Source organism: Haliotis rufescens, unplaced genomic scaffold, assembly GCF_023055435.1.
Source record: "Haliotis rufescens isolate VD_foot unplaced genomic scaffold, xgHalRufe1.0.p SCAF_50, whole genome shotgun sequence".
NCBI lineage: Eukaryota > Metazoa > Mollusca > Gastropoda > Lepetellida > Haliotidae > Haliotis > Haliotis rufescens.
The window spans coordinates 2,058,249-2,076,852 of NW_025964224.1; the positions used below are offsets into that span (position 1 = coordinate 2,058,249).

At 42.9% G+C, this 18,604-nt stretch overlaps 1 protein-coding gene across 11 annotated transcripts in view; it reads left to right on the forward strand.

Moving 5' to 3' along the window:
* The window catches only part of LOC124126850 (stromal interaction molecule 1-like), a 107,920-nt gene that overhangs the window by 51,495 nt on the left and 37,821 nt on the right, over positions 1-18,604 (forward strand). For all 11 annotated transcript variants that reach the window (XM_048384779.1, XM_048384780.1, XM_048384783.1 and 8 more), the window contains exons 3-6: positions 7,944-8,058; positions 8,547-8,658; positions 14,557-14,672; positions 16,266-16,440. In XM_048384779.1, coding sequence (XP_048240736.1) covers positions 7,944-8,058; positions 8,547-8,658; positions 14,557-14,672; positions 16,266-16,440 — 518 coding nt within the window. The remainder of the gene's footprint in view (positions 1-7,943; positions 8,059-8,546; positions 8,659-14,556; positions 14,673-16,265; positions 16,441-18,604) is intronic.

Below are 18,604 nucleotides of genomic sequence, written 5' to 3' on the forward strand. Positions count from 1 at the left end.
GTAATGTATGTTTAAAAGTAGAAAAATGGCCTTATGTTATATCAACTGCTTCACTATCGCAAAATGTGCTGACTTTGCGGTTCCTGGCATTGTTACTCACTTTCATGCTCATAATTTGAAATATAAAGGCGTTGTCATTTTATTATGTTTTACAATAGGGTAAGACTAATATATTTGCCTTTCAACAAAAGGCTTCTTTCGTAGTAGCTTCTTCTCTTCAGCAACCCATTCTTGACTAAAAGGCGACTGTGTTTGTTGTAAGAGGCGTCAAACGGGATCAGGTGGTCAGACTCACTGACTTGGTTGATGCATGTAATCGTATCCCAACTGCGTGGATCGATGCTTATGATGTCAATCACTGGATTGTCATGTCCAGACTCGATTATTTACAGACACCACCATATGGCTGGAATATTGCTGTGTGTAGCGTTAAAAAACAAACAAACAAACAAAATCTTTGGGGGGTACAAATAAGACTGAATAAAATAGTTTTCAATGAAATTTCATTGAATCTTCTTAAAAGCAAGATGTATAATAATTTCAGTGTCACGCAATTGGAGTTATTTATTTATTTATTTTAGATGCAGGTCTTTGAACATTGTTGAAGGCTTCATGTCCTTGTCTTGTCTTGTGTCCTGCCAGTGAGCTCTGATACTCACACTGTATCTACGGGACTTTGTGTCACATAAACTTGAAATAGGACACTAGCTTAAATTAAGGGTACAGAGATTTCCTACAGGGAAGCGATAACTTAGGACTAATTCTGTGCTAGTCTATGCAGGAAGTCATTTAAAACACCTTGGAGTGACAAAGAAAATACTGGTATAGAGGTTATCACATGAGTGTGTTTGGGGGACGGTGAATATCCTGTTTTAGAAATAAAAGTTGTATTTCGGGTGCCTTGGCAAACTAAATACATAAGACACCAGTCTCTCCCCCAGGACACCAGTCCCTGCCCCCAGACAGAAGTCCCTGCCTCCTGTCACCAGTCTCTGCCCCAAGACACCAGTCTCTGCCCCAAGACACCAGTTCCTGCCCCAAGACACCAGTTCCTGCCCCAAGACACCAGTCTCTGCCCCAAGACACCAGTCTCTGCCCCCAGACACCAGTCTCTGCCCCAAGACACCAGTTCCTGCCCCAAGACACCAGTCTCTGCCCCAAGACACCAGTTCCTGCCCCAAGACACTAGTCACTGCCCCAAGACACCAGTTCCTGCCCCAAGACACCAGTCTCTGCCCCAAGACACCAGTTCCTGCCCCAAGACACCAGTCTCTGCCCCAAGACACCAGTTCCTGCCCCAAGACACCAGTTCCTGCCCCAAGACACCAGTCCCTGCCGCCCGTCACCAGTCCCTGCCCCTAGACACCAGTCTCTGCCCCAAGGCACCAGTCCCTGCCCCAAGACACCAGTCCCTGCCCCCAGACACCAGTCCCTGCCCCTAGACACAAGTCCCTGCTCCTAGACACCAGTCCCTGCCCCCAGACACCAGTCCCTTCCGCCCGTCACCAGTCCCTGCCCCTAGATACCAGTCCCTGCCCCAAGACACCAGTCCCTGCCCCTAGACCCCTCCCCCCAGATGCCTCCCTGCCCCAAGATGCCTCCCTGCCCCCTACTTACTGGACATTCTTCAACTACCTGTTGTACTGAACGCCGCCTGATACATATTGTGAGGTATTGTATTGCCACGATAACCTCACGACAGTAAGACTATCACTACTCTTGTACATAGATAATGGCAGGTGCTCTGGTTACCATGGCAATGATGTCACATGAATGTTTGCACAAAGGTGTTGGGGACAGGAAAACAGCTGTCTTAAGCAGAGATAAATCTTTAACCTTAAAAAAGATGTTGGACATGGCCTGAAGGGAGGGGACTGTCTGGCATGTTGAGAGCTGGCTGGCGAGTTGTTGACATTGCAGCTGTCATGCACAGTTATATAGGGTAGGTCCCAGTGGGCGTGGGGTAGACTGCCAGCAAACAGGGCCTCCTGAAACACACACACAGCAGGTCTCATCACTCCAGGAGGTGACTCATAGAGACATCACATAGATATTTGTCTATACAATGGATTTATTTGTGGAGGGTGAGGTGTTGTAGATGGGGTTTGGTAAGGTAGGTGGGGGTACCAGGGGTGTTGTATGTGAGGATGGGGTGAGGTGAGGGTGGGGTGTGGGTGGGGTGAGGTATGTGATTGTGGGGAGAGGAGGGTGGGGTGAGGTAGGTGAGGGTGGGGTGAGGGTCGGGAGAGGTATGTGAGGGTGGGGTGAGATAGGTGAGGGTGAGGGTCGGGAGGGGTAGTGACGGTGGGGTGGGTTGAGGGTGGAGTGAGGTATGTGAGGGAGGGGTGAGGTATGTGAGGGCGGGGTGAGGTATGTGAGGGTGGGGTGAGGTATGTGATTGTGGGGAGAGGTAGGTGAGGGTGGAGTGAGGTAAGTGAGGGTGGGGTGAGGTATGTGATTGTGGGGAGAGGTAGGTGAGGGTGGAGTGAGGGTGGGGTGAGGTATGTGAGGGTGGGGTGAGGTATGTGAGGGTGGGGTGAGGTATGTGATTGTGGGGAGAGGTATGTGAGGGTGGGGTGAGGTATGTGAGGGTGGGGTGAGGTATGTGATTGTGGGGAGAGGTATGTGAGGGTGGGGTGAGGTATGTGAGGGAGGGGTGAGGTATGTGAGGGCGGGGTGAGGGTGGGGTGAGGTATGTGATTGTGGGGAGAGGTAGGTGAGGGTGGGGTGAGGGTGGGGTGAGGTATGTGAGGGTGGGGTGAGGTAGGTGAGGGTGGGAAGAGGTAGGTGAGGGTGGGGTGGGTTGAGGGTGGAGTGAGGTATATGAGGGTGGGGTGAGGTATGTGAGGGTGGGGTGAAGTATGTGAGGGTGGGGTGACGTATGTGATTGTGGGGAGAGGTAGGCGAGGGTGGGGTGAGGTATGTGAGGGTGGGGAGAGGTATGTGAGGGTGGGGTGAGGTATGTGATTGTGGGGAGAGGTAGGTGAGGGTTTGATGAGGTAGGTGAGGGTGGGGTGAGGTAGGTGAGGGTGGGGTGAGGTAGGTGAGGGTGGGGAGAGGTAGGTGAGGGTGGGGTGAGGTATGTGAGGGTGGGGAGAAGTATGTGAAGGTGGGGTGAGGTAGGTGATTGTGGGGAGAGGTAGGTGAGGGTGGGGTGAGGTATGTGAGGGTGGGGTGGGGTAAGTGAGGTGGGGCAGGTGAGGTGGGGCAGATGCGTTTGGAGGTTGGTTGATGGTATTTGGCATGGTTGGTGAGGAGCAGTAGTTACCATCACCCACACCCCAAACCATCCTCACATACCACACCTCTACCACCCTACCCAAAAAAAATAAAATGTCAAAAAAAAAATTAAATTAAAAAAATTAGAACAAAAATTCTTTTTTACTATCCCGGTCTTTCCAGATTGATCCACCATCAAAATCGTCACATTATTTTCAGCCTGAACAATCCTGTATGTCATGCTCGGTCGTTAACCATTGAGTCCTTCGGTTTTCACTCACGTTCACAAAATAGTATTGAATTTTTAAGACTGTTTGAGATATCGTTACTTATAACACACATGTGGATAATAATCATGTATATTATAGCTGCATTACAAGAACATCAATTAATTATATCAGTTTTATATTAAACAATTACATTTAGCTCCAGTGATTTGCTTAAATCATGTCCCGTGAACTAGGCCTACTGGTGTTTACCTGATAAAAAATTGTTTTGTTCCCCCGAAATTTTGGTATAGTTTAATTCACTAACTTAATATTGTGTCATCCAAAATGAATACTTGAAACACCTTCCTGAACATGTTAATTGGTAAATTACATCCTTCTAGGTAAATTACATCCTTCTAGGCCCGTGAAGATCCAGGGTAGAATAGGTCTTCAGCAACCCATGCTTGCTGTAAAAGACGACTATGCTTGTTGTAAGATGCTACTTAATCAACGGGATCGGTTGGTCAGGCTTGCTGACTTGGTTGATGCATGTCATTGATCCCAATTGTATGGATCAATGCTCATGATATTAATCACTGGATTATCTGGTTGAGACTCGATTATTTACAGACCGCCGTCATATAGCTGGAATATTGCTGAGTGCGGCGTTAAACAACAAACCAACCAATCAACCAACATCCTTCTAAATTTGTGTCACTTCCTATTTGTGGTCTTTAATCTCATTCTTCACACTCAGATCATTGGCTCCATCAGTATTTCCCGTAATGATATTGACAAAATAATGTTACAAGGTATGTTATTTCTAAACCAATTAGCGATGACGTTACAGACAAGAATTTTAGAAGTGAAATGTGATCGGATATATGCTTGACAATGGGGCTTTGGGACGCGACAGAAACGTGACACAAAATAACAATAAGTTATACACACACACACACACACACACACACACACACACACACACACACACACACACACACACACACACACACACACACACACACACACACACTGAAATATTGCTCAAAGTTGCGTAAAACCATTTATTTTTTTTTTATCAGGGTAGGCAGGATGAGACAATTCCCTGATGTCATCCATTGATAGGTCATCGCTATGCAATGTCATCACTGGAATGTCATGTCACATTTTGTAAATGTCTGCCTCCAATGAAAAAATCTGCAAAAGCTATGACACCTGCCTTATCATGCTTATCAGGTCTGACACCAGTAAAATTCCAGAATTGTGACAAGTGACATTTCTTTTGAACATATTGCCTTCTGGTGGCATCCCAGTACCATTTCAGCTGACTCACGACAGTGAGAAGGAATTTCTCCTGCCAGAATACTGGAAACTAAATATAAGTATTTTTTCCTGTTCATAGGTTGTCCTTTATGATGTGTGTCATGTCACTCAGTAGAAGTTTTTAACCTTCAGTATCCATGTAAACATAAAAACTCCATTTTGCATCTATTAGAGGAATCGACTTTCTTAGTAAGAGGTGGACGACATGTTGCAAATCCTCTCGGTCTAGACCTGCTAATGGACTGACTGGGCATCGGGTGACGACATGGGCATGTTTTGTTAAAACCTGAATGGAATATTGATGTAATTGGAGCCTTGACCTCAGACCCTATGACAGCTCTTTCTGTTTCCTGTACATGGACCCTGGTATAAATTATCAAAAAAAGACTTTGGGTAACTGTCGTTAGCAAAACCTAACTTTAGATATCCCAGATATCAGAAGCCTTTGGCTCATAGATTCAGTCAGCTGGGACCAAAGGTGTGCAATGACGGGTGCTTGATGACAGGTGTGCAATGACGGGTGCTTGATGACAGGTGTGCAATGACGGGTGCATGATGATAGGTGTGTGATGATAGGTGCATGGTGACAGGTGCATGATGACAGGTGCATGGTGACAGGTGCATGGTAACAGGTGTGTGATGACAGGTGCTTGGTGACAGGTGCATGGTAACAGGTGTGTGATGATAGGTGCATGGTGACAGGTGCATGATGACAGGTGCATGGTGACAGGTGCATGATGACAGGTGCATGATGACAGGTGCTTGGTGACAGGTGCATGGTAACAGGTGTGTGATGACAGGTGCTTGGTGACAGGTGCATGGTAACAGGCGTGTGATGATAGGTGCATGGTGACAGGTGCATGATGACAGGTGCATAGTGACAGGTGCATGATGACAGGTGCATGATGACAGGTGCTTGGTGACAGGTGCATGGTAACAGGTGTGTGATGACAGGTGCTTGGTGACAGGTGCATGGTAACAGGTGTGTGATGATAGGTGCATGGTGACAGGTGCATGATGACAGGTGCATGGTGACAGGTGCATGGTGACAGGTGCGTGATGACAGGTGCATGGTGACAGGTGCATGGTGACCGGTGCATGGTGACAGGTGCATGGTGACAGGTGCGTGATGACAGGTGCATGGTGACAGGTGTGTGGTGACAGGTGTGTGGTGACAGGTGTGTGGTGACAGGTGTGTGGTGACAGGTGCATGATGACAGGTGCGTGATGAGAGGTGCATGGTGACTGGTGCATGATGACAGGTGCGTGATGAGAGGTGCGTGATGAGAGGTGCATCATCACAGATGCATAGTGACAGGTGTGTGATGACAGGTGCATGATGACAGGTGCATGGTGACGGGTGCATGGTGACGGAAGCATGGTGACGGGTGCATGATGACAGGTGCATGATGACAGGTGTGTGGTGACAGGTGCATGGTGACAGGTGCGTGATGCCAGGTGTGTGGTGACATTTGTGTGGTGACAGGTGCTTGATGACAGGTGCTTGATGACAGGTGCGTGATGACAGGTGCTTGATGACAGATGTGGGATGATAGTTGTGTTGTGACAGGTGCTTTGTGACAGATATGTGATGACAGGTGCATGGTGACAGGTGCTTGATGACAGGTGATTGATGACAGGTGCTTGATGACAGATGTGTGATGACAGATGTGTGATGACAGTTGTGTTGTGACAGGTGAATGGTGACAGATGTGTGATGACAGGTGCATGGTGACAGGTGCTTGATGACAGGTGCGTGATGACAGGTGCTTGATGTCAGGTGCGTGATGACAGGTGCTTGATGACAGGTGCTTGGTGAAAGATGTTTGATGACAGTTGTGTGATGATAGGTGCATGGTGAATGTAATATCGATGTAATTGAGCGCTTGACTGCTGACCCCTATGCCAACACAAAGTTTGGGTAGGCATGGACCATGTTATAAATTATAAAAATATGACTGATTTCTACTAGATATGGAAAGGGTTTTGTCACTTTTTTAAGGTAACTGTCATGTTGATTACAGGTGAGAGATGATAAGTGAGCGATGACAAGTGATACAATATATACTGTAATGGATCTAGTAGTGACGCTTTATACTGTAACGGATCTAGTAGTGACGCTTTATACTGTAACGGATCTAGTAGTGACGCTTTGTACTGTAACGGATCTAGTAGTGACGCTTTGTACTGTAACGGATCTAGTAGTGACGCTTTATAGTGTAACAGATCTAGTAGTGACGCTTAATACTGTAACAGATCTAGTAGTGACGCTTTATACTGTAACGGATCTAGTAGTGATGCTTTATACTGTAACAGATCTAGTAGTAACGCTTTACACTGTAACAGTGAAGATATGTTAGACAGTTACAGTAAAGATGTCACCACTAGATCTGTTGCCATGGTTGCTGTATGATGTGTCACTACTACTACTGTTACCATGGATTCAGTATAAAACGTCATCACAAGAACTGTGGGCTTTGGCAGGTTTTCGTGTAAAGGAGATGCGAAATTCTTAATAATACTCAAACTGCTTGGGGATAACCCCGACAGTCAAGTAAGTGTGCCACTACAGGAAGCTGGTCAAGTTCTTGTGACATTTCACTGAGTCAATATGTACTAAGGTGTTAGGTCCTCCTACCGAGCCATTCAGCATGATACCTGTAAAGATCGAGGTTAGAATTGGTCTTCAGTAACATATGCTTGGTGGTCAGGCTCGCTGGCTTGGTGATGCATGTCATCGTATCCCAAATGCATGGATCGATGCTCATGACATTAATCACTGGATTGTGTTGACCAAACAAACAAACATTCGGCACGAAGATAACAAGATGAATGTTTCCTGAATGTTTCCTTATTAGTTACATCCTGTAACTACATCCTGTAACTAATAATACTCCCAATGATCCATATTGTGAGCAGTGTTCCACGCCATAGTGGTACATTGACATGCCACGCCACTTAGAGAATGAATGAACATGATTCTGAAAAAACACTTTTCTTTTCAGTTCCAGGGTGGTCGGGTAGCCTAGTGGTTAAAGCGTTCGCTCCTCACGCAGAAGACCCGGGTTCGATTCCCGACATGGGTACAATGTGTGAAGCCCATTTCTGGTGTCCCCCACCGTGATATTGCTGGAATATTGCTAAAAGCGGCATAAAACCATACTCACTCACTCACTCACTCACTCTTTTCAGTTCCTTCGAGATGAGCTGCAGTACACTGATGGGTTTGAACGCCAGAAGACATTCCATGGCAACGACAAGCTGATCAGTGTCGAGGATCTGTGGCGAGGGTGGAAGGGATCAGAAGGTGAGTGGAGGTGGTTGTAGTTGAAGACGTTCCATGGCAACGACAAGCTGATCTAGTTTGTCCATCCGTCAAATATTTTCAAAAACTAAGTTAGAGAAATGAAATTTTACACACTAATCCTACTGGTGGTAATTTTAATAGAGTTAAAGAAATTGTGTCTTAAATTATTTTTTTTACAGAGTTCAAAAATTGGTGCCGTTAATTTTGTTTTTCCAGAGTTACATCATTGATACATGTTTTTTGATTCTGTGCATACAAAGTTACGGTCATGTAATTTTTCTCTATTAAGGGGCTTGAGTCTGCAATGGGGAAAGTAAAATCAGATTTTCTCCTGACATAAAGCCACCGCAGTGCCTATCTCTTTAGGATATGTAGACTCTTTTCTCATTGTTAACATTAACCTCCATGTTATTCACTACTCTATGAATAAACAAAATTCTAATGTGCCTCATGGCTGGGGATAGTGATAACGCTGTTTTCTTTTTCAGTCTACAACTGGACCAACGACGATGTCCTGGAGTGGCTGGAATGCCATGTGGAGTTGCCGCAGTACATCGAGATCTTCCACACCAAGCTGGTCGATGGCACCAGTCTCCCAAGGTACAGCAGCCTTTCCAGAGTTACTTCCCCTTGAAAGGGGTTTGGATCTTTCATTCTTTCTTAATGAGTATAATTTGTGAAACCCACTCACTCATAACCCATTCACACACTTTAAATTCACTCTACTGTAGTAATAGCTAAATCACTGACTTTCTGACTTAGATATTTAACCCTATTCAACCCCACCCCACCCATCTTCCCGAGGCAAGAGGGTTTACTGACTTTAAAAGTCCAGTTTCCACCCTTGCCGAACTTGGCTGGAATTTCTGGGCTCGACCATAGCACCACCAGTGGTTATTAAGAGTTTTGTCCCTTCTAAGCCTCTCCTTTGGACGAATCAGATTCCACCTCTTGTATCACTTGCATTTGTTTCAAACAAAATGGCAGCGCCCAGTCAAGACAATCTGATCATTAATCAAGATCTATGTTGTGATAAAACAGGTCTTACACAGCGAAGTACATCAAATCACATGAGCACCTTGATTAAAATTAAGTTTATTTTAGAGCACCTTCTGTATGTAGTTTTTTCAGACTGGCTAACAACACCCATATAAAATTGTTGTTTCAGACTGGCTAACAACACCCATATAAAATTGTTGTTTCAGACTGGCTAACAACACCTATATAAAATTGTTGTTTCAGACTGGCTAACAACACCCATATAAAATTGTTGTTTCAGACTGGCTAACAACACCCATATAAAATTGTTGTTTCAGACTGGCTAACAACACCTATATAAAATTGTTGTTTCAGACTGGCTAACAACACCTATATAAAATTGTTGTTTCAGACTGGCTAACAACACCTATATAAAATTGTTGTTTCAGACTGGCTAACAACACCTATATAAAATTGTTGTTCCAGACTGGCTAACAACACCCATATAAAATTGTTGTTTCAGACTGGCTAACAACACCTATATAAAATTAATGTTTCAGACTGGCTAACAACACCTATATAACATTGTTGTTTCAGACTGGCTAACAACACCTATATAAAATTGTTGTTTCAGACTGGCTAACAACACCTATATAAAATTGTTGTTTCAGACTGGCTAACAACACCTATATAAAATTGTTGTTTCAGACTGGCTAACAACACCTATATAAAATTGTTGTTTCAGACTGGCTAACAACACCTATATAAAATTGTTGTTTCAGACTGGCTAACAACACCCATATAAAATTGTTGTTTCTGACTGGCTAACAACACCTATATAAAATTGTTGTTTCTGACTGGCTAACAACACCTATATAAAATTGTTGTTTCAGACTGGCTAACAACACCTATATAAAATTGTTGTTTCAGACTGGCTAACAACACCCATATAAAATTGTTGTTTCAGACTGGCTAACAACACCTTTATAAAATTGTTGTTTCAGACTGGCTAACAACACCTATATAAAATTGTTGTTTCAGACTGGCTAACAACACCTATATAAAATTGTTGTTTCAGACTGGCTAACAACACCTATATAAAATTGTTGTTTCAGACTGGCTAACAACACCTATATAAAATTGTTGTTTCAGACTGGCTAACAACACCTATATAAAATTGTTGTTTCAGACTGGCTAACAACACCCATATAAAATTGTTGTTTCAGACTGGCTAACAACACCTATATAAAATTGTTGTTTAAGACTGGATAACAACACCTATATAAAATTGTTGTTTCAGACTGGCTAACAACACCCATATAAAATTGTTGTTTCAGACTGGCTAACAACACCTATAGAAAAATTGTTGTTTCAGACTGGCTAACAACACCTATATAAAATTGTTGTTTCAGACTGGCTAACAACACCTATATAAAATTGTTGTTTCAGACTGGCTAACAACACCTTTATAAAATTGTTGTTTCAGACTGGCTAACAACACCTATATAAAATTGTTGTTTCAGACTGGCTAACAACACCTATATAAAATTGTTGTTTCAGACTGGCTAACAACACCCATATAAAATTGTTGTTTCAGACTGGCTAACAACACCCATATAAAATTGTTGTTTCAGACTGGCTAACAACACCTATATAAAATTGTTGTTTCAGACTGGCTAACAACACCTATATAAAATTGTTGTTTCAGACTGGCTAACAACACCTATATAAAATTGTTGTTTCAGACTGGCTAACAACACCTATATAAAATTGTTGTTTCAGACTGGCTAACAACACCTATATAACATTGTTGTTTCAGACTGGCTAACAACACCTATATAAAATTGTTGTTTCAGACTGGCTAACAACACCTATATAAAATTGTTGTTTCAGACTGGCTAACAACACCTATATAAAATTGTTGTTTCAGACTGGCTAACAACACCCATATAAAATTGTTGTTTCAGACTGGCTAACAACACCTATATAAAATTGTTGTTTCTGACTGGCTAACAACACCTATATAAAATTGTTGTTTCAGACTGGCTAACAACACCTATATAAAATTGTTGTTTCAGACTGGCTAACAACACCTATATAAAATTGTTGTTTCAGACTGGCTAACAACACCTTTATAAAATTGTTGTTTCAGACTGGCTAACAACACCTATATAAAATTGTTGTTTCAGACTGGCTAACAACACCTATATAAAATTGTTGTTTCAGACTGGCTAACAACACCTATATAAAATTGTTGTTTCAGACTGGCTAACAACACCTATATAAAATTGTTGTTTCAGACTGGCTAACAACACCTATATAAAATTGTTGTTTCAGACTGGCTAACAACACCTATATAAAATTGTTGTTTCAGACTGGCTAACAACACCCATATAAAATTGTTGTTTCAGACTGGCTAACAACACCTATATAAAATTGTTGTTTCAGACTGGCTAACAACACCTATATAAAATTGTTGTTTCAGACTGGCTAACAACACCCATATAAAATTGTTGTTTCAGACTGGCTAACAACACCTATATAAAATTGTTGTTTCAGACTGGCTAACAACACCTATATAAAATTGTTGTTTCAGACTGGCTAACAACACCTATATAAAATTGTTGTTTCAGACTGGCTAACAACACCTATATAAAATTGTTGTTTCAGACTGGCTAACAACACCTTTATAAAATTGTTGTTTCAGACTGGCTAACAACACCCATATAAAATTGTTGTTTCAGACTGGCTAACAACACCTTTATAAAATTGTTGTTTCAGACTGGCTAACAACACCTATATAAAATTGTTGTTTCAGACTGGCTAACAACACCTATATAAAATTGTTGTTTCAGACTGGCTAACAACACCTATATAAAATTGTTGTTTCAGACTGGCTAACAACACCTATATAAAATTGTTGTTTCAGACTGGCTAACAACACCTATATAAAATTGTTGTTTCAGACTGGCTAACAACACCCATATAAAATTGTTGTTTCAGACTGGCTAACAACACCTATATAAAATTGTTGTTTAAGACTGGATAACAACACCTATATAAAATTGTTGTTTCAGACTGGCTAACAACACCCATATAAAATTGTTGTTTCAGACTGGCTAACAACACCTATAGAAAAATTGTTGTTTCAGACTGGCTAACAACACCTATATAAAATTGTTGTTTCAGACTGGCTAACAACACCTATATAAAATTGTTGTTTCAGACTGGCTAACAACACCTTTATAAAATTGTTGTTTCAGACTGGCTAACAACACCTATATAAAATTGTTGTTTCAGACTGGCTAACAACACCTATATAAAATTGTTGTTTCAGACTGGCTAACAACACCCATATAAAATTGTTGTTTCAGACTGGCTAACAACACCCATATAAAATTGTTGTTTCAGACTGGCTAACAACACCTATATAAAATTGTTGTTTCAGACTGGCTAACAACACCTATATAAAATTGTTGTTTCAGACTGGCTAACAACACCTATATAAAATTGTTGTTTCAGACTGGCTAACAACACCTATATAAAATTGTTGTTTCAGACTGGCTAACAACACCTATATAACATTGTTGTTTCAGACTGGCTAACAACACCTATATAAAATTGTTGTTTCAGACTGGCTAACAACACCTATATAAAATTGTTGTTTCAGACTGGCTAACAACACCTATATAAAATTGTTGTTTCAGACTGGCTAACAACACCCATATAAAATTGTTGTTTCAGACTGGCTAACAACACCTATATAAAATTGTTGTTTCTGACTGGCTAACAACACCTATATAAAATTGTTGTTTCAGACTGGCTAACAACACCTATATAAAATTGTTGTTTCAGACTGGCTAACAACACCTATATAAAATTGTTGTTTCAGACTGGCTAACAACACCTTTATAAAATTGTTGTTTCAGACTGGCTAACAACACCTATATAAAATTGTTGTTTCAGACTGGCTAACAACACCTATATAAAATTGTTGTTTCAGACTGGCTAACAACACCTATATAAAATTGTTGTTTCAGACTGGCTAACAACACCTATATAAAATTGTTGTTTCAGACTGGCTAACAACACCTATATAAAATTGTTGTTTCAGACTGGCTAACAACACCTATATAAAATTGTTGTTTCAGACTGGCTAACAACACCCATATAAAATTGTTGTTTCAGACTGGCTAACAACACCTATATAAAATTGTTGTTTCAGACTGGCTAACAACACCTATATAAAATTGTTGTTTCAGACTGGCTAACAACACCCATATAAAATTGTTGTTTCAGACTGGCTAACAACACCTATATAAAATTGTTGTTTCAGACTGGCTAACAACACCTATATAAAATTGTTGTTTCAGACTGGCTAACAACACCTATATAAAATTGTTGTTTCAGACTGGCTAACAACACCTTTATAAAATTGTTGTTTCAGACTGGCTAACAACACCTATATAAAATTGTTGTTTCAGACTGGCTAACAACACCTATATAAAATTGTTGTTTCAGACTGGCTAACAACACCCATATAAAATTGTTGTTTCAGACTGGCTAACAACACCCATATAAAATTGTTGTTTCAGACTGGCTAACAACACCTATATAAAATTGTTGTTTCAGACTGGCTAACAACACCTATATAAAATTGTTGTTTCAGACTGGCTAACAACACCTATATAAAATTGTTGTTTCAGACTGGCTAACAACACCTATATAAAATTGTTGTTTCAGACTGGCTAACAACACCTATATAAAATTGTTGTTTCAGACTGGCTAACAACACCTATATAAAATTGTTGTTTCAGACTGGCTAACAACACCTATATAAAATTGTTGTTTCTGACTGGCTAACAACACCCATATAAAATTGTTGTTTCAGACTGGCTAACAACACCTATATAAAATTGTTGTTTCAGACTGGCTAACAACACCTATATAAAATTGTTGTTTCAGACTGGCTAACAACACCCATATAAAATTGTTGTTTCAGACTGGCTAACAACACCTATATAAAATTGTTGTTTCAGACTGGCTAACAACACCTATATAAAATTGTTGTTTCAGACTGGCTAACAACACCTATATAAAATTGTTGTTTCAGACTGGCTAACAACACCTTTATAAAATTGTTGTTTCAGACTGGCTAACAACACCTATATAAAATTGTTGTTTCAGACTGGCTAACAACACCTATATAAAATTGTTGTTTCAGACTGGCTAACAACACCCATATAAAATTGTTGTTTCAGACTGGCTAACAACACCCATATAAAATTGTTGTTTCAGACTGGCTAACAACACCTATATAAAATTGTTGTTTCAGACTGGCTAACAACACCTATATAAAATTGTTGTTTCAGACTGGCTAACAACACCTATATAAAATTGTTGTTTCAGACTGGCTAACAACACCTATATAAAATTGTTGTTTCAGACTGGCTAACAACACCCATATAAAATTGTTGTTTCAGACTGGCTAACAACACCCATATAAAATTGTTGTTTCAGACTGGCTTACAGCAACAGCAACTTCTATACAACAACCCTGGGAATCAAGAATGCTGTTCATAAACAGAAGATGTCGGTGAAGGCAATGGATGCTGTGCTGTTCGGAGCACCAAAGAGTATGTACTGTTACCATCCAGCAGACTATTGTTATCACGATGTCCTCCTACCCCCCCACCATCCTCGTATGTCCCTGAATGGATGTGAGGGAGGAGATCTGTCCAGGTTCCCTGGCTTCCATTGTGAAACTGAATTAATTAATTAGTGGTTGTTTCATGCTCGAAGTAATAATCCCAAAGTTCATGTCAAGATGACATTGTTGCAGTTGTGCAGCTTTTATGCATCCGTTACTGACTTTGATAATAGAATATACTTCATGGTATGTATACAGTGGTTACCATGGTAACACATACTTTATACTGTTACAAAGGTCTGACAGTTTGGTATTACATGGTGTTTCTATGAATGTGACTGTTTTTGGCATCACTTGCATTGGAAACAGAACACTGCTGTCAAACTATGTTACAGCATAGATCAAAGCTAGGTTCCTCTGAGATGTGCCAGTGAGACGTCTGATAGACACCTAGAGCAGACATTATCCAGACACCAGCCACACACCTAGAACAGACACCTAATACAGACACCGGCCAGACACCTAGACACCTAGAACAGACATCATTGAGACATCCGCCACACACCTAATACAGACACCAGCCACACACCTAGACACCTAGAACAGACATCATTGAGACATCCGCCACACACCTAATACAGACACCGGCCACACACCTAGACACCTAGAACAGACATCATTGAGACATCCGCCACACACCTAATACAGACACCGGCCACACACCTAATACAGACACCGGCCACACACCTAATACAGACACCGGCCACACACCTAATACAGACACCGGCCAGACACCTAGAACAGACATCATTGAGACATCCGCCAGACACCGGCCAGACATCTAGACACCTAGAACAGACATCATTGAGACATCCGCCAGACACCTAGACACCTAGAACAGACATCATTGAGACATCCGACATATACACACTAGTCTGACACCTAATACAGATAAAGCTGAACACCTGATAGACACCTAGCACAGCTAACTGTTTTCGTCCACGAGTCCTTATAATGATAACACACAGCAAAACCCTTGAAAATGGCAAATTTCTACTAGTCCTTATGATACCTTAACTATTGGGCAGTGTGGCAAGGACTTAAGTCTAGTGCCAATTTCTAATGCTGCAAGGCATGGCTTTGTTTTATTGGGACTCTGGAGCCATTGCCATGACGATGCATATCCCCTGTGTGTTATTATTATTAAACGGGGCACAGGTTGCCCAGTCGTCTAAGGCGGCGCGATTCACTGTGCAGAGTTGCATCCCTTGGGCACGCCAGACACCTATGTTTGTGGTTTCGAATCGTGGTTCGCCCGATTATGTTTCTAGGTTTTGTTGGCACCATACCCGTGCTTGTGGGTTTCACCAAAGTGGTGAACGTCTGAGACCTGCATCACCTCAGGCTTTCCACCCACATTAAGCTGACACCACGCGATATAACTGTAATACTGTTCAAAGCGGCGTTAAACCCAACTCACCCACTCGCTATTATTATTAAATATATTTTATTGTCCAAAAAGACAAAGGGATTGGGCACAAGTGCACCAATTTTGACCACCTTCTCCTGTGTGTTACAGAGGCCCACAGCTATATGAAGGACATCGCTCTGGTAGCATCGCTGATCATTGCACTTGGGGGATGCTGGTTTGCCTACATCCATCATCACTACTCCCAGAACCATGTGAAGAAGATGATGAAGGACCTGGAGTGTTTGCAGAAAGCTGAGGAGGCCCTACAGGAACTGCAGGAAAAGTGAGGCATTGTGGGACAGGAAGTGGATGGGGGGCATTGTGGGACAGGAAGTGAAGCGCAATATAGGGCATGAAGTGAGGGCATGGTGGGACAGGAAGTGCTAGGCAATATAGGGCATTGTGGGACAGGAAATGAAGGGCAATTTTGGGCATGAAGTTAGAGCATTGTGATGCAGGGGCAGTGTCAGATACTAAGTGACGCATTGTGAGACATAACGTTAGGGGGCATTATTTGACAGGAAGTGAGTCATTGTGGGATAGGAAGTGAAGGGCAATATGGTACAGGAAGTGAGGGACAGTATGGGACAGGAAGTAAGGGACAGTATGGGACAGGAAGTGAAGGGAAATATGGGACATGAAGTAAGGGACAGTAGGGGACAGGAGGTAAGGGACAATATGGGACAGGAAGTGAGGGACAGTATGGGACAGGAAGTGAGGGACAGTATGGACAGGAAGTGAGGGACAGGAAGTGAGGGACAGGAAGTGAGGGACAGTATGGGACAGGAAGTTGAGGACAGTATGGGACAGGAAGTGAGGGACAGTATAGGACAGGAAGTAAGGGACAGTATGGGACAGGAAGTGAAGGGAAATATGGGACATGAAGTAGGGGACAGGAGGTAAGGGACAATATGGGACAGGAAGTGAGGGACAGTATCGGACAGGAAGTGAGGGACAGTATGGACAGGAAGTGAGGGACAGTATGGGACAGGAAGTGAGGTACAGTATGGGACAGGAAGTTGAGGACAGTATGGGACAGGAAGTGAGGGACAGTATGGGACAGGAGGTGAAGGACAGTATAGGACAGGAGGTGAGGGAAATATGGGACAAGAAGTTGAGGACAGTATGGGACAGGAAGTGAGGGACAGCATCGGACAGGAGGTGAGGGACAGGAAGTGAGAGACAGTATGGGACAGGAAGTGAGGGACAGTATGGGACAGGAAGTGAGGGACAGTATGGGACAGGAAGTGAGGGACAGTATGGGACATGAAGTGAGGGACAGTATGGGACAGGAAGTGAGGGACAGTATGGGACAGGAAGTGAGGGACAGTATGGGACAGGAAGTGAGGGACAGTATGGGACAGGAAGTAAGGGACAGTTTGGGACAGGAACTGAAGGGACAGTAGGGGACAGTAAGTGAGGGGACAGTAGGGGACAGGAAGTGAGGGACAGTATGGGACAGGAAGTGAGGGACAGCATCGGACAGGAGGTGAGGGACAGGAAGTGAGAGACAGTATGGGACAGGAAGTGAGGGACAGTATGGGACAGGAAGTGAGGGACAGTATGGGACAGGAAGTTGAGGACAGTATGGGACAGGAAGTGAGGGACAGTATGGGACAGGAGGTGAAGGACAGTATAGGACAGGAGGTGAGGGACAGTATGGGACAAGAAGTTGAGGACAGTATGGGACAGGAAGTGAGGGACAGCATCGCACAGGAGGTGAGGGACAGGAAGTGAGAGACAGTATGGGACAGGAAGTGAGGGACAGTATGGGACAGGAAGTGAGGGACAGTATGGGACAGGAAGTGAGAGACAGTAGGGGACAGGAAGTAAGGGCCAATATGGGACAGGAAGTGAGGGACAGCATCGGACAGGAGGTGAGGGACAGGAAGTGAGAGACAGTATGGGACAGGAAGTGAGGGACAGTATGGGACAGGAAGTGAGGGGACAGTAAGTGAGGGACAGTAGGGGACAGGAAGTGAGAGACAGTAGGGGACAGGAAGTGAGGGACAGTATGGGACAGGAAGTGAGGGACAGTATGGGACAGGAAGTGAGGGGACAGTAGGGGACAGGAAGTGAGAGACAGTATGGGACAGGAAGTGAGGGACAGTATGGGACAGGAAGTGAGGGACAGTATGGGACATGAAGTGAGGGACAGTATGGGACAGGAAGTAAGGGACAGTTTGGGACAGGAAGTAAGGGCCAATATAGGACAGGAAGTGAAGGACAGTATGGGACAGGAAGTGAGGGACAGTAGGGGACAGGAAGTGAGGGGACAGTAGGGGACAGGAAGTGAGAGACAGTATGGGACAGGAAGTGAGGGACAGTATGGGACAGGAAGTGAGGGACAGTATGGGACATGAAGTGAGGGACAGTAGGGGACAGGAAGTGAGGGACAGTATGGGACAGGAAGTGAGGGACAGTATGGGACATGAAGTGAGGGACAG